The 22,260-nt window shown below is 37.0% G+C and overlaps 1 protein-coding gene across 4 annotated transcripts in view; it reads left to right on the top strand.

Moving 5' to 3' along the window:
* The window catches only part of LOC131825323 (cytosolic beta-glucosidase), a 112,948-nt gene that overhangs the window by 22,753 nt on the left and 67,935 nt on the right, over positions 1 to 22,260 (top strand). For all 4 annotated transcript variants that reach the window (XR_009351205.1, XM_059164643.1, XM_059164625.1 and 1 more), the window contains exon 2: positions 18,363 to 18,590. Coding sequence is in view for 3 of the 4 variants with exons in the window: in XM_059164643.1 (XP_059020626.1) it covers positions 18,363 to 18,590 (228 nt within the window). In the remaining variant the exon portion in view is untranslated. The remainder of the gene's footprint in view (positions 1 to 18,362; positions 18,591 to 22,260) is intronic.

The following is a 22,260-nucleotide window of genomic DNA, read 5'->3' as shown; positions in this document are numbered from 1 at the left end:
GAAGCTGTCTGGTCCCGCTCACCACTGGCTCTCTCCAGTCGTGTACCTCAGCTTCCACCTGTTGAGCCGAAGTCTGTTTTAAAGTTTAGCTGCACTGAAGATGTTTATTTTCGGGTTTCTGCCTTTTCCTGACCCAATTATTAAAATTGTGTCACCTTTTTTTTTCTCAAAATCATTCTGCTTTTATTTTCTCTTTATTATAAGATTTAGTTAGAATTAAAAAAAAAAAAAAAACCAAGTGGACAGACTTATTCTTTTCTTGTTAATCTTCCTCTCCCTCTCTTCATTTTCTCTTCCATTTTTTCTTTCTTCTTTTTATGTTTATTTGTCAAAGAATGTACTTGTATGAATTCTAATATTTGTGAGTACTTCAAGGTATTTGAAAATAATTTTCTGCTGTTGAGTAGCAATCTATGTTTCTTGTATGTCTGTGTGTATCATGTGTTATATACACATACATGCATATGTACCTATATGCATAAAGTCATACAGAGATATCTGTCCATAAGAGAGTAAGTTTATAAACCATGTTAATTAAAGTCTCTCTTTCTCTGTCATTTTCTGAGAGAGTCCGTCCTGTGTTAGTGGAGTTTTCATTATATCCCTGCCATTTATCACAGGTTTTTCTCTTGTATTTGTCAAAGTTCTATTGTTAGATGCATGAGAGTTCATGATTGCTATATGTTTTTTGTAAGCTTTCACTTTTATTAATATGAGAATATTACTCTGTCCCGTTTAGTACTTTTTCTTTATATTCATTTTTATATAATTTTTAAGTTTTTTTTTTAAGATTTTATTTATTTATTTGACAGGCAGAGATCACAAGTAGGCAGAGAGGCAGGCAGAGAGAGAGGAGGAAGCAGGCTCCCCGCTGAGCAGAGAGCCCGATGTGGGGCTTGATCCCAGGACCCTGGGATCATGACCTGAGCTGAAGGCAGAGGCTTTAACCCACTGAACCACCCAGGCGCCCCTATAATTTTAAAAGTTTTATTTATTTAAATAATCTCTCCACCCCTTGTGGGGCTCGAACCCATGGCCCTGAGATCGAGTTGCATGATTTTCTGACAGAGCCAGCCAGATGCCTTTTTACATAATATCAATATCCCTAAGTCTACTTTATTTTTATCAGCATTTACATGGTAAATATCTTTTCCTCTTCACCTTTACTTTGTTCCAACAGGACTATTTAGTGGGTTTGTGATTACTAAGGTTTCAGCTTCTTTCTGCCATTATTATTTTATGTTTTCTAATGTGATACTTTCCTCTCTTCTTTTCTACCTCCCCCTCCCCCATTATATTTTTCTTTACTCTTTTTCCCATCGAGTATGGTGTTTCCCACCGGAGGTGCTATTGGCATTTGGCCTGGTCATTTCTTGGTTTTGTGTGTGGTCGTCCTGCACTTGGGAGGCCCTCGTTATTGGCCTTGCTACTAAATATCAGAGCAGCCCAGTCTCCGGGACAATGGGAAGCATCCTTGCGTAGTCTCACATGCCTCTGTGACTCCACTCCTCACTCTAAACAGGGTCGACTTAGGTCTGTCGTTTCTTTTCTCTTGGGGTTCCCTTGATTTTTCTAACTTGATTTTCAATTTTATCTTGGTAACAAGAACATGGTTTAAAAACTCAAATAATACTGTGAGAATTATAACACCCAACAACAAAGAAAGATCTTTTATGTCACATCTCTCAACTTCTTAGTTCCCTAAAGCCAACATATTTGAGTCTTTTCACCATTTTTTTCTAGTACTTACTTCTGTGTTTCTAAATAGCATGCATGTACAGTCATTATTTGGTTTTCTAGTTGAAAATACAACATATCAACTTCCGACTTTGTAAGGTGAGGTTTTTTTTTCAGCCTGCTCTAGCACCATCCTCACAAAACAAACTTTTTCGTCTCCATTTTTTTCCCCATTTGGTTATTTAGCAAATTTTGTTTAAATTTTCATTCAGTTTTTACATCACTGTTTTATGTAGAAATGGTGCACAACTGAACCACCTTAATGTCCTGTGACTGAGTTTCTTTTCTTATAGTTTTTATTTTGCTTGAGAGTTAATGATTGTCTGTTGGTGGTGGCTTCTTCTTCTAGGATTCTTTCACTATTTCATCCCTTTCCTGGCAGCCAGAAATGTAAATTGTTTCTTGACATGTTCAAACACATCAGATGCTTTATCAGTTTTTCTCTCTCTCTTTTTGTTTTTTTTGTTTTTTTTCTTGGAGACATCTTTTCTGGACCCTCCATCCTCCTGTGACACGATATTGAAATGTGTTTCCATAGAATCTAGAGGGTTTTTTTTTTTTTTTTTTTTTTTGTCACTTTGGAGGCTCTGTCCCTTCTGAATTAGCTTTGGACACAGAGTATTGTTAGTAGATCAGGGAATCTTTGCTCACCATAACCTCAAAGTTCTACATAGAATAGTTACATCTAATACATTTGAATGTTAATTGCAAAAATAAACAAATATTTTTTGTCTGAAAGTACACCAGGTCATAACTTATCATAGCAACTACTTGAATTTTTAGCCACATTTAATTTCTCAAATAATTTGCAATAATGTGTAAGCATTAAAATAACTTCTGCATATATCTGTGAAGCGATGAGATAGCAAACATCAATATTTATGTTTTATGCTAAACACACCTCACAGAAACTCTTTTACTCAACACCTACTACAGGTAACCTCCACTTTCCTAAAGTTCATGGTATGCCACTTAACCTGCATTAGTATGGTAATGGCTTTTTTTTCATGAAAGCAAAGTGGCATAATGCTGACCTTAAGGAGAGCAGGGGGTACTCTTTGCTTTTCGCCATTTCAGGTTATGAAAGGTTTCCTAAGAACGCTCCACTTTTAGATAGCTGAAAACCTTATGTCCAAACATTATTCATGGTCCTGGGGAAACACAGATAAGAGTGAAACCTGGCCCCCGCCTTGTCAGAGCTCCAAGTGTGAAGGAGGCGAAGATATTTTTAAAGATGACTCAACCCTCTGTGTTAATTGTACCGAGGGTGCACCCAGGAGGGCGTCATTCTGATGGGGAGTCAGAGAATACTTCTAAAAAGGGGTGTCGTGATAATGCCACTTTTGGGTTTTGAAGGAAGAGGACACACACACGTACATACACACAGGCTCACACACTTACTTACTTTTTATTTGACATGATTTCCTTAGGCAGAGGACTGAGGTCTACATAGATCTCTGTCCTCTCAAAGGGCATTATTGTGGCAAAAGTGAAAATGACATGGTGTGTTTGTGTTGATGACTTCCAAATCAGGAAGCTGAGGGCTCTGCAGACCAAGTCACGCAAGCCTGGATGCTGGATCTTAACCACAGGCAAGTCTGCGAGTATTTTTAGTTAGAGTAATTCTGACATATGCACTATGGCATCAAGAGCAGGCCACCGAGAGAAGGAAAAGAAAGAACAACTGGTCACTTTTTGTATAATTAGTGTTTGTTGTGTTGAGTCTGGAAGAGAAGAAACAGCACGTTCATTGAGCACACACTTTCCGCTGTGTACCTGGCTAGCATCTTTGCTTTGGCTCAGTTGATTTTTACTAGAACCCCAAGAAGCAGCTCTTATCCTCCCACTTTCTATGTACAGAGACGTGAAGTGAGGGGTAGAGACAAAATTTAAGCTCTCCTATTACTGGATCTAGAGCTTGTGCTGTTTTCCATCATACTTTGTAGCCTGAGAAATTTTTTATTTTAAGTTGGTAGGTAATACCAGTATTTTACGTTTTTGTGGGAATCCCTTCCATGTCCTAACGTGGTAAGGACTTCAGGGACTATTTTATATTCCTCCAAATTATTAAAAAAATAAAAAATATAGAAACCTATCATTTCTTACCAAAAATATTGCAATAACCTGCTGACTGTGGGTCTTTGGGTCCCTAGTGCCTTCTTTTTGCAATTCACCCTGAGCATTGCCACTGAATTATGCATTTGCTTTTCCCTTATCAGGTCCACTGTGAGAACTCCTCATTTTTTCAATGCTTGCCTTAAAATGGTTCTCTTGGGCTAGTCTCTCTGACTCTCAATGACAAAAGTAGTTCAGATGCTTTTCTTGATTCCCCCATACTGTTTTTATGTGATCTTAATGCAACTTTTATCTTGATGTGGTCTTAGAATTTCCTAGTCTGATGTCAACTGGATTGTAAGTTTTACATGTTTTGGATATTACGTAAATAGAAACAGATCATGTATGTTTTTTGCCATTTGCTTTCTCCCTTCCCATATTACATTTGGGAAATGTATGCAGGTGGATCTGAATAGATGTAGTTCACGCACTCTTAGTCCTGTATAGTCTTCACTGTATGATTATTCTCTAGTTTACTTATTCCTCTATTGATTAATTATCCTGACAAAGGAAATTTGGGCTGTTTCCAGTGGGGGTTTTTGCTTTTGTTTGTTGCAGTCATGGATATACGCGTTTCTTGGTCTACCTTTGTAGAAACGGGGTATATGGTGCTATGTGAATCATCGGGTTTTGGTTTATGTGCTTCTTCAACTTGACTAAATATTTCCGTATTGCTCTCTTATCGGCAGCATATAAACATTGCTGCCATGCAACAATCTCTCTAATGCTGGATATTGCCCAATTTTTAAATTTGTGCCAACTGTGTGGGTGTAGAATGGTATCTCACTGTGATTTTCATTTGCATTTTCCAGATTTTTAATGTTCTCTTACATTTTTTTAAAGTGTTTACTAGCCATGTGTTTCTCCTTCTGTGAAGGAACTGTTTACATCTTTTGTCCATTTTTCTATAGTCTTGTTGGTCTATTTTTAATTGAAATAGCCAAATACAATCATGGATTTTTCTATTTTTGGCAGTTCTATTAGGTTCTGCTTCATGTATTTTGGATCTCTGTTATTAGGCGCATGAACACTTAGGATTGTAAATCTTCTTGATAAATTGACCCCTTTAATTTTGTGAAATGATTTTTCATATACCTAGTAATATTCTTACCCTGAAATCTACATGGGTATTAATACTGCCACTCTAGTTTTGTTTGATTAGAATTAGCGTGGTATGTCTTTTTTTCATCCTGATACTTTTAACCTTCTTTTGTCTTTATAGTTAAAGTGGGTTTCTTATAGGCAGTAAATAGTTGAGTTTGATGTTCTTATTCAATCTGATTATCTCTGCCTTTCAATTGTTTAGACTCATTTACATTTAATGATATTGATATGGCTGAGTTTAAATCTGCTATCTTGCTATTTATTTTCTATTTCTTCTATCTGTCTTTTGTTCTCATTTCCCTCTTTTTCTTTCTCAGCTAACTTATTTTTAATGACTCTACTATATATTCTTTGCTGGCTTACTAACCATAACTCTCTGTTTTATTATTTTAGTGTTTCCTGTAGGACTTATAGTATACATCTTTACCTTGCTACAGTCTACCTTCAAGTGGTATTATACTACTTCATGCATATCTAAAGACTCTTACAACAACACACTTGTTTCTTCCTCCCTGGTCTTTGTGGTATTGTCACCATACATTTCATGTCTATGTATATTATAAAATTTATATTACATTATCATTATTTTTCTTTACCCAATAAATTATCTATTAAAGAGATTTGAATAATAAAAAGGAATCTTATGTATTTACCCATGTAATTACCATTTTTGGTGCTTTTCATTCTATTGTGTAGATCCATACTTTCATCTGGCATCCATTGCTGACTGCCTGAAGGACTTTCTTTAAGGTATTGAGGGTTTGCTGGTGATGAATTCTTTGACTTTGGCAAGTCTGGAAAAGTATTTAGCCTTCATTTTTGAGATATTTTGGTGGTATAAAATTTTAGTTACACAGGTTTTTGTCCCTTTCATTTTTTAAAGATGTTACTCCAGGGGTGCCTGGGTGACTCGGTCGTCAAGCATCTGCTTTCAGCTCAGGTCATGATCCCAGAGTCCTGGGTTTGAGCCCTGTATCAGGCTCCCTGCTCAGCGGGAAGCCTGCTTCTCCCACTTCCTCTGCTTGTGTTCCTTCTCTCACTGTGTCTCTGTCAAAATAAATAAAATATTTTTAAAAAATTATATATTAAAAAAAAGATTCTTCTTGCTTGCATTGTTTTTTGACAACAAATCCACTGCTTTGTTATCTTTGTTCCTCTAGACATTATATATCTTTTTCTTCTGGCAGCTTTTAAGATTTTTCTCTTCATGACTGGTTTTGAGCAATTTGGTTATGATTTGGCATAGTTTTCTTCATTTGTCTTGGGCTTGGGTTTCATTGATCTGGGATCTCTAGATTTCATTACATCAAAAAATTTTTTTCAGTCATTATTTCTTCCAAAAATTTGCTTGTCCCCTCCTTTTTCCCCCCTCCTTTGGAGATTCTGATTACATGTATATTATGCTGACTGAAGTTGTCTCAGACATCATGATCCTTTGTTTACATTTGAGTCCTTTTATTTTCATGTTTCATTTTAGAGAGTTTCTGTTGCTATGTCTTCAAATACACTAATCATTTCTTATGCAATGTTTCATCTTTTGTTAATGCCATCTGGTGTATTTTTTGTTTCAGACATTGTAGTTTTTATCTCTTGAAGTTTAATTTAGATTTTTTTTTTTTTAAATTTCCAAGTCTCTTCATTTACAACTATGTTTATGAGTGAAATTGGCTTCTAATTTTTCCTTTCATGTACTGTTATTTTCTGGTTTTAGAACCAGGATACTCTAGCCACATAAATTGAGAAATTCTTAAAAAAATTTTTTTTGGAATAATTTGTACAACAGCAGACATTTTTGGTTTGTTTTTAAATGTTTGATAGAACTCAATATTAAAACCAACTGGCATGGTATTTTCGTTGGGGAACATTTTAACTACTGACTTAAGTTTTTTTTTTAAAGATTTTATTTATTTATTTGACAGAGAGAGGGAACAAAAGCTGGGGAAGTGGGAGAGGGAGAAGCACAGGGAGCCAGATGTGGGGCTCCATTCCAGGACCCAGGGATCATGACTTGAGCCAAAGGCAGACGCTTAACTACCGAGCCACCTAGGTGCCCCACTACTGATTAAATTTTGAGATAGTTAAGATCTTTCAGGTTTTTCACTTTTCCTTGAATCAATTTTGCTAAGGTTCAAATTCCTAAAATTTGTCATTTCCAAATAATTTTCAAACATGTTTTAATAAAGTTTTAAAAGTAATACACTATTTTCATCACTATAATCTCTACAGTTTCTGTAGATCTATTCCCCTTTGCATTACTAATACTTTTATCTTCTCCAATTAAAAAAATATTTTGCAGGGGTGCTTCTAGCTTATTAGACTTTTCTAAAAATGACTTTTTGCCTCTATTAATCCTTTCTATCCTGGTTTGTTTTCTATTTTCTTATTTCTGATATTACCTTATTTTTTCTTATTTATTTGTCTTTGTTCTCCTCCTCCTCCTTCTCCTCTTCCTCCTTCTCTCTCTTTTATACGTTAAAGTGAGATACTTAGCACATTGACTCTGAGGCTTGCATCTTTTCTAATGCATGAATTAAGGCTTTCTCTCTAAATACCACTTAGATATCATAATGTTTTCATATTTATCTTTCTGTTATGTAGTTTTTAATATTTTCTGGTGACCACCATTATGCCTTCTTTAAGCCTTAAGTTATTCAGATGTACCTTTTTAGTTTCCTTAACATTAGGAAGTTTTTCTTTCTTTCTTTTTTTTTTTTTTAAAGATTTTATTTATTTGAGAGAGAGACACACACAGAGAGAGTACAAGTAGGCGTGGGGCAGACTGAGAGGGAAAAGTAGCCTCCCCACTGAGCACGGAGCCTGACTTGAGACCCCAGCCCAGGTCCCTGAAAGCATGACCTGAGCCGAAGGCAGATGCTTAACGGTCTGAGCCACTTAGGCATCCCCCAACTTTTGGACGTTTCTAATGTTCTTTAGTGTTTGAATTCTAATATAACTGGTGAAAGTTTGTCAACTCTGTTTCTCCAAACTTTTGAAATTTTTGGAGACTTTATCTATGGACTAATTTGTGCTCAATTTTCATAGATTTTGTCTTCTTGACAAAATTGTATTCTTCAGTTGTATTATTCATTGTTGTGCAATGTCATATATATATATACATTAGATCAAGATCGCTGATGTCTGCTGTCCTTATTCTCTGTTTTTTCAGTTCTGAGAAAGTTTTTGGTATCAAGGTTATTCTAATCACATAAAATGAATTGAGTAATTTTTTTCTTATTTTCTGGAATAATTTCTGTAGGAGTAGAGTTTTGTTTTTTTGTTGTTGTTGTTGTTAGCTTGTTTTGCTTTTTAGATGTTCGATAGAACTTAGATTTATCAAAATCTCCCATCATGGAAAGGGATTTGTCAATTTAGTTTTTCAGTTTCTTAATTTTTGCTTCACATGTTTGACAACCAGATTCCTGGGTGCATACATGTTTAAAATAGTGCTGTCGTGTAGTGTCCATGTTATCTCCAGGAATGCTCAGTTTCCCACTGAAGTCCTTTGCTTTTTGATGGTGGGGTAAGAGCAGGGATATCTTTTTCCATATTTTGGCTTTCAAATTTTTCTATATTAAAAAAAAATCTGATCTGGTAATCTTTGTCTTTTATCTGAGGAATAGAGTGCATTGACTTTACTGTTATAAGTGGTAATTTATATCTTGTCATACCATCTTATTTTATGCTTTATGCTTTTATTTTTCTTACAATGCCTATGCTTATTTTTTCTGATTTTCTTACCCTTCTTTTAGTTCATTTATTTAGTTTCCCCTCTCTAGCCTGCCAGTTAAGAGATTAGTCTCTGGGGCACCTGGGTGGCTCAGTGGATTAGGCCTCTGCCTTTGGCTCAGGTCATGATCTCAGGGTCCTGGGATCAAGTCCCGCATGGGGCTCTCTGCTCAGCAGGGAGCCTGCTTCCTCTCTCTCTCTGCCTGCCTCTGACTACTTGTGATCTCTCTATCAAATAAATAAATAAAATCTTTACAAAAAAAAAAAAAAAGAGAGAGAGAGAGAGATTAGGCTCTGGAATTCTGGGTTAGAATCTCAGCTCTGGTTCATGGTAATCTGAGCAAGTTACTTACCTTCTTCACTCAGTTTCCTTATCTGAAAATGGGGGTGATAACGGCTGTTGTTTCATAATATTTTTGTGAAGGGTTAAGATATATATAAAATGTGTAGAACTGAGCCTGGTACAAAACTTTTGCTAGAGATGCCCTGACTCTTTTTTTTAAGATTTTATTTATTTATTTGAGAGAGAGAGGGAGAGAGAGAGAGACAGCATGAGAAGGGGGAGGGTCAGAGGGAGAAGCAGACTTCCTGCCAAGTAAAGAGCCCGATGTGGGACTTGATCCTAGGACTCCAGGATCATGACCCGAGACTGAGGCAGTCGCTTAACCAACTGAGCCACCCAGGCGCCCTGGACTCTTCTTTAAAACAATAAATTCCACTTTGGACCTGAGGATACTTTAACTCTGATTTCTCCCTCCCGTGCTTATATGTTGTTTTTGTCTAGTATTTTAGTTTTATTTAGTTATTCTTAATTCTCACAAAATAGACATTATCCTTTTATATGTTAAGAGCTTGTTTAGATTATCCATATATTTATTAATGTCTTTATTGACCATCCTCTCTCTTAGTGTTTCATTTAATATTATTTCTTAAATTAAGTTTCATGCTAACTCAAGTTTATAAACTAAAACCTTTTAAAGAACCAAAATGAGACTGTTTCAGAAATCATCAATCCCTGGTCCCCTTCCATGTTCCTCTCCTAGAGGAACCCCTTTAACTGTTTTAGTTCATCCTTTTGGCATTGACTATGTAGTTTAAGCATGCTTATATTACTAGTTCTTGATTTTCGTCCTGTTACAGGCATAATTTATTGTCTTCTCACTGTGAAAAGTGAGGATTTACCCATTTGTCCACTTTTTTTTCCCTTTACCTTCCTCCTTTCACTGATCCCATGCGTGATTCCAATACCATAAAAAGTGGGGAGTTACCGCTAACTTGATAAAGAGTTTTAGTTTTGCAAGATGAAAAGAGTTCTGGAGATGGATGTGGTGACAGTCTCACAACATGAATGTATTTGATGTTACTGAGCTGTACACTTGGAAGTAGTTAAGCTGGTTATGTTATATGTATTTTACCACAATTAACAACTACTCTTGTCAGAGCACATACTGCAATGTTTACAGATTGAATGAAGGAGCTTGGGTAGATACAAATGAAACAAGATTGGCATCATATTGAAAACTGCTAAAGCTGAGCCATGTATATACAGCTTTGCTGTATTATTCTGTCTATTTTTGTGCATTCTGTCAATTCCATAATAATTTTTTTTTAAATTTAAAATTTATTTGAGAGAGTGAGAGAGAGAGAGAGAGAGAGAGAGAGAGCATGAGCATGGGGGGAGGAGGGTAGGGGGGAGAAAGAGACAGACTGTCTAGCAGACTCTCCACTGAGCACAAAGGGCCTGTGGGGCTCCTATCATGACCCTGAAATCATGACCTGAGCCGAAATCAAGTGTTGGCTGCTTAACCATCCTAGCCACTCAGGCGCTCCCCTCATAATAAATTTTTATAATTACAAAAAAATCATACTAGGGGCCCCTAAGTGGCTCAGTTGGTGTAGCTTCTCTTTGGCTCAGGTCATGATCCCAGGGTCCTGGGATCAAGCCCTGCTTTGGGCCCCCTGTTTCGTGGAGAGCCTGTGTCTCTCTCTCCCTTTGTCCCCCTACCCCTGCGACTCATGATCTCTCACTTACACTCTCTTTATCTCAAATAAATAAATAAATCTTTAAAAAAACACTATATATTCTATTAGTTCAATCTTCATGAAGAACTATTTCCTACAGCCTGTGATGTGCTTGCATGGACTGGTTAGTACCTACATTTGCTGCACAGTTGTATCCTTGGAGGTCTTCTTTTACCACTAGCTGGAGATTTCTCTTTCTTGATTTTTTTTCTGCTGAATTCCTGTTTCCTGGGTCCTGGATTTTTATCTTTCTTGGTCTGCCTAATTGTTATGGTGAAACTTACTCTCCTATAATGACCAGTCAGACCAGATTTTTTTTTTTCTCAGTATCCAATGAGAGCTCATATGTCTGATACCTTTTTTTTTTCCCTTGTCACAATTAATGGCTGGAGGGCTAGATTGTTGTTGCAGGCATTGAGGAGTCATTTCCCCCTTCCACCTAACTTTGTTTCAAGCTGGTTGCTTTGTTGTCTCTTTCTCAGGTAGGGTTTGTTTCTTGTTTATTCTTGTACAGGGTGTAGAGTGTTTGCGTTGCCAGCCTGATGTAAGCATGTTCATGGAGGCTTCCCATCCTTGGTAAGCTTTAGACTTCAGCTCCTTTCTGCCTTGTTCCATAAGGCCATTACAATGGCAGCTCACATCATCTGGGCTTGGCAGATGCGCTCAAGACAGAAGCCAGCATCACTGCTCATTTGTGCCTCTGAATCACCTCTCGCACTTTGTTTTTGAGTTGCCTACCATCCCACCAGATCAATGACACATTTAAAAATGTAGTTCCTATATTTCATCCAGCAATTATAGTTGTTTGAAGGATAGTTTAGGGTATGTCTTCCATCTGGAAATGCTAGTCTTACTCCTCATAAAGGACAATCATATTTTCAGAATATGGACATAATTGCATTTACAGAATATCACTAATGAACAAGTGAATTATTGATTTCACCAAATTTGCATTAAAATACTAGTGAGTACCAGCCACTATATGTTTTGTTATCAAAATTCCAATTATAATGGTTGATTTTAATTTAAATTTTAGTTTCTTTTGGAAACAGTGTTGCTTAGACATGCTTTGTCTAGCTGGTATACATGTAGAATGAAGTGCTCCACATAAGTATGTCTTCCTAAAAAAAAAAAAAAAAAAAAGTATATCTTCCTGATAGCTGACATACCCCCCTTAAATTGTCATTGCTTGTTTTAGGCACTTTCAATGGAGTGTTTTCCAAAAGGTATCCTAAATGTGTTATGTACATCTTAGGCTTCATAAATTGAGTAGCATGGGCACTAGTTGACTCTTCCTTCATCACTCATTATTACTAAAAGTAGCATAGTTCATTGAATGGACTTGAACTTCAATATCACATAGATCTGGAAATATACCTTCACTTCCCTACTTACTAACAGTGTGGTCTTAGACAAGTCACTTATCAGTGATTCAGGAAGCCAGCTTGTACTGTTCACCAGTACCTATTGTTAAGCTTTCAATAATTTTGTGGCCTGATTCTATTTTTTAAAAAAGATATTATTTATTTATCTATTTATTTATTTAGAACATGCATGGTTGAGGGGAGGGGCAGAGGGTGAGAGAGACAGAGCATCTCAAGCAGACTCTGCACTAAGTGAGGAACTGACATGGGTTCAATGTTATGACCCTGACCTGAGCCAAAATCAAGAGTTGGACGCTTAACCTACTGAACCACCTACTTAACCTACTGAACCACGTGCCCCTTGTGAACTGATTCTTAAACATATCCATTACTAAAAATTAAATTATAGAAACTTATAAGGACATAATTTATATTAAAATGAAAGGTAATTAAGGCTCAAAATCGTTACTTCCTCATTATTTTACTAAATTTCATTTATACCCTATGCTCTTACATATAACCAAAAGTCATTGAGGTTATTCTTTTGTCTATATACTATATAATGGTGTGTTATTGCTCATCTTTTCCCCACTCTGCCTTTAGTACCAACCTATTGGTTGCTTGAAATTGGCCATGGTGAAAGTATTTACACTGGAGAAATTGGCAACTGCTGCAAATCAGTATTTGATTCCTTGTTCTGTTGTTAGGACCTAAGAAAGTGATAGAGAAAATGTTAATAATGCAGGGTAAAATTAAAAGTGTGTCATGTCTATAGTGTCACATTGTGAGTAGGACAAACATTTGAGGAAATATTCTTCTAGTTCAGGGAAGGTGTAGCTCATGTCACTGATGAACAAGTGAAATCCTTGTACAGTGTTATGTTTTCCTTTTATTTTGTCCATTAATTTAAGCAAAAATACTAGTTAACAATGACAAGGATGCCCATTCTCACCACTCTTGTTCAACATAGTATTAGAAGTCCTAGCAACAGCAATCAGACAACAAAGAGAAATAAAAGGTATCCAAATTGGCAATGAAGAAGTCAAACTTTCTCTCTTCACAGATGACATGATTCTTTATATGGAAAACCCAAAAGACTCCACCCCCAAACCACTAGAACTCATACAACAATTCAGCAACGTGGCAGGATACAAAGTCAATGTACAGAAATCAGTGGCTTTCTTATACACTAACAATGGAAATACAGAAAGGGAAATTAGAGATTCGATTCCATTTACTATAGCACCAAGAACCATAAGATACCTGGGAATAAACCTAACCAAAGAGGTAAAGGATCTGTACTCAAGGAACTGCAGAACACTCATGAAAGAAATTGAAGAGGATACAAAAAGATGGAAAACCATTCCATGCTCTTGGATTGAAAGAATAAACATTTTTAAAATGTCTATACTGTCTAGAGTAATCTATACTTTTAATGCCATTCTGATCAAAATTCCATCAGTATTTTTCAGAGAGCTGGAGCAAGTAATCCAAAAATTTGTATGGAATTAGAAGAGAACCCGAATCACAAGGAAATGCTGAAGAACAAAAATAAAACTGGGGGCATCACGTTACCTGATTTCAAGCTTTACTACAAAGCTGTGATCACCAAGACAGCATGGTACTGGCATAAAAACAGACACATAGACCAGTGGAACAGAGTAGAGAGCCCAGATATGGACCTTTAACTCTATGGTCAAATAATCTTCGACAAAACAAGAAAAAATATACAATGGAAAAAAGACAGTCTCTTCAATAAATGGTGCTGGGAAACGGGACAGCTATATGTAGAAGAATGAAACTCGACCATTCTCTTACACCGTACACAAAGATAAACTCGAAATGGATAAAAGACCTCAATGTGAGACAGGAATCCATCAGAATCCTAGAGGAGAATATAGGCAGTAACCTCTTCGATATCAGCCACAGCAGCTTCTTTCAAGATGTGTCTCCAAAGGGAAAGGAAACAAAAGTGAAAATGAACTTTTGGGACTTCATCAAAATCAAATGCTTCTGCACAGCAAAGGAAACAGTCAACAAAGCAAAGAGGCAACCCAGGGAATGGGAGAAGATATTTGCAAATGACAGTACAGACAAAAGGTTGATATCCAGGATCTATAAACTCAAACTCAACACACACAAAACAGATAATCATATCAAAAAATGGGCAGAAGATATGAACAGACACTTCTCCAATGAAGACATACAAATGGCTATCAGACATATGAAAAAATGTTCATCATCATTAGCCCTCAGGGAGATTCAAATTAAAACCACATTGAGATACCACCTTATACCAGTTAGAATGGCCAAAATTAGCAAGACAGGAAACAACATGTGTTGGAGGGGATGTGGAGGAAGGGGAACCCTCTTCCACTGTTGGTGGGAATGCAAGTTGGTGCAGCCTCTTTGGAGAACAGTGTGGAGATTCCTCAAGAAATTAAAAATAGAGCTTCCCTATGACCCTGCAATTGCACTCCTGGGTATTTACCCCAAAGATACATATGTAGTGAAAAGAAGGGTCATCTGTACCCCAATGTTTATAGCAACAATGGCCACGGTCACCAAACTGTGGAAAGAACCAAGATGCCCTTCAACGGACAAATGGATAAGGAAGATGTGGTCCATATACGTTATGGAGTATTATGCCTCCATCAGAAAGGATGAATACCCAACTTTTGTAGCAACATGGACGGGACTGGAAAAGATTATGCTGAATGAAATAAGTCAAGCAGAGAGAGTCAATTATCATATGGCTTCACTTATTTGTGGAGCATAACAAATAGCATGGAGGACAAGGGGAGTTAGAGAGGAGAAGGGAGTGGAGGGAAATTGGAAGGGAAGGTGAACCATGAGAAACTATGGACTCTGAAAAACAATCTGAGGGTATTGAAGGGGCGGAGGGTGGGAGGTTGGGGGAACCAGGTGGTGGGTATTGGAGAGGGCACGGATTGCATGGAGCACTGGGTGTGGTGCCAAAATAATGAATACTGTTATACTGAAAATAAATTAAAAAAAATTAAAAAAATATACTGGTTAACATTCATGTGAGAACTGCACTCATTTGTTAGATTGCAACCATAGTTTGGTTACCAATATAAGGATTTGACAGAAATCTAAAATAGCATTCTCTGAGAATTTACAGTAAAGAATATTGTATATTCGGGGCGCCTGGGTGGCTCAGTGGGTTAAGCCTCTGCCTTCAGCTCAGGTCATGATCTCAGGATTCTGGGATCGAGTCCCACATCGGGCTCTCTGCTTGGCAGGGAGCCTGCTTCCTCTCCTCTCTCTCTCTGCCTGCCTCTCTGCCTACTTGTGATCTCTGTCAAATAAATAAATAAAATCTTTAAAAAAAAAAAGAATATTGTATATTATTTGGAAATTGTATACTATACAACTGTTATGTAAATAAAATTCCTAATAAACATATGTACACATTTATTTATTTATTTATTTATTTATTTATTTATTTTTATTTGTTTAAGTAAGCTCTATGTCCAATGTGGGGCTTGAACTCATGACATCAAGACTTGTATACTCTACCAACTGAGCCATCCCAGTGCCCCCACATTTTTAAACATATAGCCATTTGTCAATATTTTCTAGAACTCCATTGCTTAAAATCTCTGAGGTTAAGCTTCTTCATCTATTAAATCAATTATCTGATACCATGAGCTCCATACTTGACTAAAATTCAATTTTAATACTCATACCTATTTCATTCTAAGATTGAATATCAGTATTCTTTTCCCCCATCCTTCTAAATCCCATATACAGACATAAACTGAGAGCCATTGGGATGTATGAAACCTTTTGCCTCTAAATTATGACTCCAGAATACAATCATTTTTTAATGTTCATGATTTCTTTGTATGGATACTTAGTACCCTACCCTGATTTCAACTGTCATTTTTGCTTTTGTTGGAGTTCTTCCTTTTACCTGTCTCTCCTGTCTTCCCATGATCCCCTCTTATATTTTATAGTCTATGCTGTTCTCTTGTTGGTCTAAAAACTAGTACCTAATTCAGTTTAAATTGTGCCCAAAATACAAGTAAGTAGATGCTAAATTAGGACCTGAAAGACCTTCCTGTAATTGTTTTAATTTACTCTGTGACCTTCTTCCTTATATAAAAATCATTATGAAATATTTTAAGCACATAAAAAAGGCTGTGTAATAAACAGCTCCCCAAATACCCCTAGACCCTTTTAAGGAATAAAACATAAGAGATGCAGTCAAACTCCTTTTTTGTTCTATTACCTTTTTTTTCTCCCTGAAGGTAACCACTAGTCTGAATTGATCATTTACAGGCATGTTGTATTTTTATCTCATATGTACATGTTCAGAATATACATGGATTATTTTACATATTTAAAATATACAAGACAGGATAAACATATTGTATATGTTCTTTAAAAATTGGTAGACTTTATATTTTAGAATAATTTTAGGTTTACAGAAAAATTGAGCAGAATCTACTAAGAGTTTCCAAATACCCAATTCCCCAGTTTCCACTACAAGTAACAGCTTGCATTCCTGTGAGACAATTATTACAATTGATGAATGAATATCAATATAAAACTATTAAATGAAGTTCATAGTTTATAAGTTTATAGGTTTTGATAATATATCCACCATTACAATATCATGTAGAACATTTTTACTGCCCTAAAAATCTAAATTCCACCCCTTTGTCCCTGGATACATTCTTTTGAATCTCAAGTGGTGTTTTTTGTTTTGTTTTGTTTTGTTTTTTTTGATTGTATAGCTTTATTGTTTGGAGGCTAAGTCCATTTGGAGGCTTATAACAAAATACTCATAAACTGGATGGCTTATAAACAACAAATATATTTATTTCTCACAATTCTGAAGGCTGCAAATCTGAGATGAGAACATTGGCATGGCTGGTTGAGGATCCTCTTGTGCATCAAAAACGTCTGCATTTTCACATGGCCCAAGGGACTGGGGAACTCTGGGGGGTCTTTTATAAGGGCACTAACTCATTCCTGGGGGCTCCACCCTCATGACGTAACACCTGCCAAAGACCCCACTTCCTCATACCATCACATTGGCATTAAGATTTCAACATAAATTTGGGGGAACACTATAGTGGAGGGTTATTGATGCTCTGATTCATTCCCTTTAACTACTGATTTGTGTTTCATCTGTATGCTTCTACCTCAAATTATCTCTTCTACTGTTGATAGAATGTGAGTTGTTTCCAAGAGTTTGTTATTACAGATGTTTCTGTCTCAATGATCTCCTATAATTTCTTTGTGAAACTACATGCGCATTTCTTCAGGGTATGTACCTAGAAGTGAAATGAGGAAGTCATGAGATTTTTAAAACTACTCCTTTTACCATAAAATGGATTCTAACTACATTTTAAACAAGATCTCTATGTGTACAGATATTCCAACTGTAATGTAACTTTTACTCTCTTCTAATGTGCAACACTCTCTCTTTCTTGTGGGCTTATTTGGATCCTAGCTTCTCTTTTTTTTTCTATTTTATTCCCACTCCCACCTCCCAGCAATTCACCTTGATGACCCAATTTTTGAGGTGTCTGTCTAAAAGTCATTTCTCTAAGAGACCTCCAACTCTAGCTCACATCTGGATAAATGCCCCATCCTTGGTTTTCTGACAAGTCTTTTACCTTGGCTGTTTTACAGTTACCCATAGCTAAGTTCTCCAAAGACAGGAAACAGAGCAGAGTGCACCAGGTTAACTTCTGTGCTCAGCGTAGATCCCGACATGTAACACATGTAACATTTGTGGAATTAATGGAGGGATGCATGAATGAAGGTAGGATACTAATACGTTAACAGTAGCAGAGACTAGTGCCCTCCCCACGATAATTGACTGGACCATTGCAGGCTCCATTGTTAGTTAGCAGGAGAATAGAGTTCAAGTGTAGAGGGCCAAAGACAAGGTTCTGAGACTCTGTCAGGCACAATAAGGACAAGGCTTGTCAGTCATGGCCAGGAGGAGGTATCTGCAACTCAGACATTCATAAGCTGGGGCCTGCCTCTGTTTACCAGCTGGGAAATCTTCAGAAAATGAACCATGAAAGCCTGCTATGTGGCAGCACTATGAAATAATTTTTCATTTGCCACCAGTCAGCTTCAGGGATCAAGGACAGCTAAACACACAATTCACTCATGCATGCTATTTTAAAGGCATGTTTTAAAGTTATAAATATGGTACATTGAGTTAATGAGGTATGTTCTTTTGGTGACAAATATTTACATTTGATGTCAAGAGTGTAACTGTTTCATTTTCTTCTTTTTTCTCAGGAGGCTGGGATGCAGATGGAAAAGGCCCTAGTGTCTGGGACACATTCACCCATCAGGGAGGAGAGAGAGTTTTCAAGAACCAGACTGGCGATGTAGCTTGTGGCAGCTACACTCTGTGGGAGGAAGATTTGAAATGTATCAAACAGCTTGGATTGACTCATTACCGCTTCTCTCTTTCCTGGTCACGTCTGTTACCTGATGGGACGACAGGTTTCATCAACCAGAAAGGCAAGTGTTTCTTAAAAATAGAAGGTTGCAGCTTTAATTCAAGGTTACTGCTGCAGTCTGGCATAATTAATCCAGTATGCTATTCTGCAGTGGAGCTTTGAAATTGCAAGTTTTTAGGGTGATTATAGGATAAATTTTTTGAAATGGGTTTGCATTAGCTTTCTTAATAATATTCTGTTCTCCCTGAATTGGTGATATGTGTTGAAAGGGGACAATAGATGGGCAGGAAAGGGGCGGGAATAAGAGTTTTACTTATGGAAGATATTATTGAGCGTTAACCTGAAGCTGAGTTTCCAAAAGTTATGTATTAAACTATTTTCAGTTGTGTTATGCTGTGAAAAGTGATGAAAAGCCCTGTAGAACTTGAGAAGATTTTGAGCATTTCAAATGGAGCTGTATTAGTAGAGCGAATTAACTAGGGCAGAGATTAGCGCTGAGGCATCTGGAATCTGCTTAACTTGGGATGCAAGGCCAGCTGTATCACTTACTATCTGGAGAAGCATCTCTTGGGCATTTTTTCATGCCTCAGTTTCTCCACAAGTAGAAAAGAATATTCAAATAGTTCCTAGTTCGAGAGCTATTGGAAAATTAAATGAAATAATTTTTGCAAAGTGCTTTACACAATAGCTGGTATATCACAAAAGCATTCAAAAAGTGTTAGCTATTATTCATATTAAGTTTTGTAATTAAAAAGACTATGTCCTATTTGAATGCCTGTTATTTATGAGGCATTTTACATACATTTTCTCTAATCCCCACAATCAGTGAAGGAGGTGTAATTAGTTACATTTTACAGTGGTGCGTGTCCAAATCCAGATATTTTGTAAATGGTGGATCTAGAATGTAAACCTAGGGTCTGGCTAGTTCCTTCCATACATCAGAGTTGGCAAACTATGACCCAAGGGCCAAATCTGACTGTTATTTTTGTAAATAAAGTTTTATTTTTTATTGCAGCGCAGTCATACCCATTCGTTACATTTAGTCTGTGGTTGCTTTTCCACCACCATGGCAGAATTGAGGTGTTGGGGCAGAGACCAGAGAACCTGCAGAGCCTAAAACACTCACTACCTGGTACTTTGTGAGAGAAGTTCTATGACCCCTGTACTACAACATAAAGGTTTCTTTCTTTCTTTTTTTTCTTTTTTAAAGATTTTATTTTATTTATTTGACAGAGAGAGATCACAAGTAGGCAGAGAGGCAGAGAGAGAGAGGAGGAAGCAGGCTCCTTGCTGAGCAGAGAACCCGATGCGGGACTTGATCCCAAGACCCTGAGATCATGACCTGAGCCGAAGGCAGCTGCTTAACCCACTGAGCCACCCATGCGCCCCAACATAAAGGTTTCTTTATAAAGAACCTTTATTGCTACTTTGTCCTGGAAAATATTTCACACTCGTCCTACGGTTGGGACTTGGTGAGGCAAATGATGTACCTAAGATGCAAAATTTAAGGAGACGTTGACTCTCAGGGTCTTGTAAATGCAAGACAGACACTTGCAGAATCCTGAGGGAGGGTACCTGCTTGCTCACCCTGCTTTCAGGGGCGGTGACTTCCCTAATCCTCAGGGATTCCATTTGAGTAAATCATCTGATTTCCTACATAGTAAGAACAGCCAGTGATAACAACTGCTTAGGTGAGCTTGTGTCCTTGCAATGCTCATTTTCTGTGAGGTGGGGTAAGCTGGACATTGTGGAATGCAGCTGCAACTTATGTGTCCCCCAGATGGGGATAACACAAGATTACCAGGTCCATTGCTTGTTTCTAAAGGCATTAGCTCCCCTGACTAACTGCTGCTGGTTGAATATCTACTTTCTTGATATATTACTGGCCAGTTTTTGTTTTTCTGACTTTTAACAGAAGTTCATTAGTTGTTCAGTGTAAAAGTGAATTAATAATTTCCCACCTTCCTCATCCATAATCTATACCTTCTCTTTTCTCCAGGCCCATCACACCCCCGAGGACTAAAAATTAAGAGTAATCTTTGAATCTCCTCTTTTCTTTGTTTCCTACATCTAACTGGTTGCTAACTATGATCCGTTCCACTTAGGTCTCTTTCACTTCTCCCTCCTGGCCATTTTTTCTGCCTCTGCCCTGCTTTAGAGTTTTATCATTCTCATCAAGGACTTTTTGATATACCCTTGCTGGGTCTACCTATTTTCACTCGTTCTCTGTCCATTAATTCCTTGTACAAAATGCTACCCCAGCAATTTATCTAAAGCTTTGCCTCAGTTCTGTTGGCTTGCATCATCTCCTGTTAAAAACAAAGTAAGATAAAAAAAAATTTTTTTAAAGATCTATTTATTTGAAAAGGGAGGAATGAGGGAGAAGGAGAGAGGAAAAAAAAATCCCAAGCAGACTCCCTGCTGAGCATAGAGCCTGAAGTGGGGCTTGATTTCATGACCCCAAGGTCATGACCTGAGCCAAAACCAAGAGTTGGTCACTCAACTGATTGAGCCACCCAAGAACCCCTATAAAAAATTTATTTAATCATCCCAAGACTCAATATATAGTGTACACTCCTTCATATATCATTCCAGGTTTTATTTGACTTAGTCTTAATTCATCTCTGAAGCACTACAGGCTGAAATTCCCCCATGCAATTGCTCTATTTAATTCCCTAAACACATAGCCCACTACATACTAAACATACTATGCAATTTCCCACCTCTGTAAGAATTTTCTTAAGCTCTTTCTTCTGCCTGGAATGGCCTTTCCTTAGCTGTATTCACTGAGTATCTACCCTCCTGATTCTAGGAGTGTGAAGTTTTCACTGAGTTTCCATTTGGATGGTACACAATGAAAAAATTTGAAAAAACAACACAAAACAACCACCCCCTTGCCAACTTATAATATAGGTTCATAACTTCTTATCTGAAATTCTAAAGTCCAAAAGCTTTGAATACTGAATCCTTTTTAGCAATTTTAGGTCTAAAACTAATGTGGCAACAAAAGCTAACCTCAATTGATGGGACAGGTTTTTCTTAAATTGAAGAACAATTGACATACAATATTGTATTAATTTCAGGTATAGAGCATAGTGATTTGCTTTTTATATTTATTACTTAATGACCACCACAATAAGTCTGGTTACCATACTAATTAGGTACTGTAATCATACAAAGTTGTTACTATATTATCAATACTGTTCCCTAAACTGCACATCACATCCCCACGACTTATTTATTTTATAATTGGAAGACTGTACCTCTTAATTCCCTCCACCTGTTTTGCTCATCCTCTCTCCTCTATTCTCTCTAGCAACCAGCAGTTTGTTCTCTGTATCTACGAGACAGTTTCTATTTTGTTTTGTTTGTTTATTTGTTTTTTAGATTCCACTTGTAAGTGAAGTCATATAGTCTTTGACTTATTTCATTTAGCATTAATATGCTCTAGGTCCACCCATGATGTTGCAAATGGAAAGATTTGATTCCTTCTTGTGGCTGAGTAATATTCCGTGACACACAAACACACACACACACACACACACACACACACACACACACACACACCATATCTTCTCTATCCCTTCATCCATTAATAGATATTTAGGTTTCTTTCATATCTTGGCTGTTGTTAATAATGTAGCAATGAACTCAGTGGTTCATACGTCTTCTCAAATTAGTGTTTTTGTTTTCATCAGGTAAATACCTAGAAGTGGAATTGTTGGATTATA

This window comes from Mustela lutreola, chromosome 1, assembly GCF_030435805.1.
Source record: "Mustela lutreola isolate mMusLut2 chromosome 1, mMusLut2.pri, whole genome shotgun sequence".
Taxonomy (NCBI): domain Eukaryota; kingdom Metazoa; phylum Chordata; class Mammalia; order Carnivora; family Mustelidae; genus Mustela; species Mustela lutreola.
This window is presented reverse-complemented; position numbering and strand designations above follow the sequence as displayed.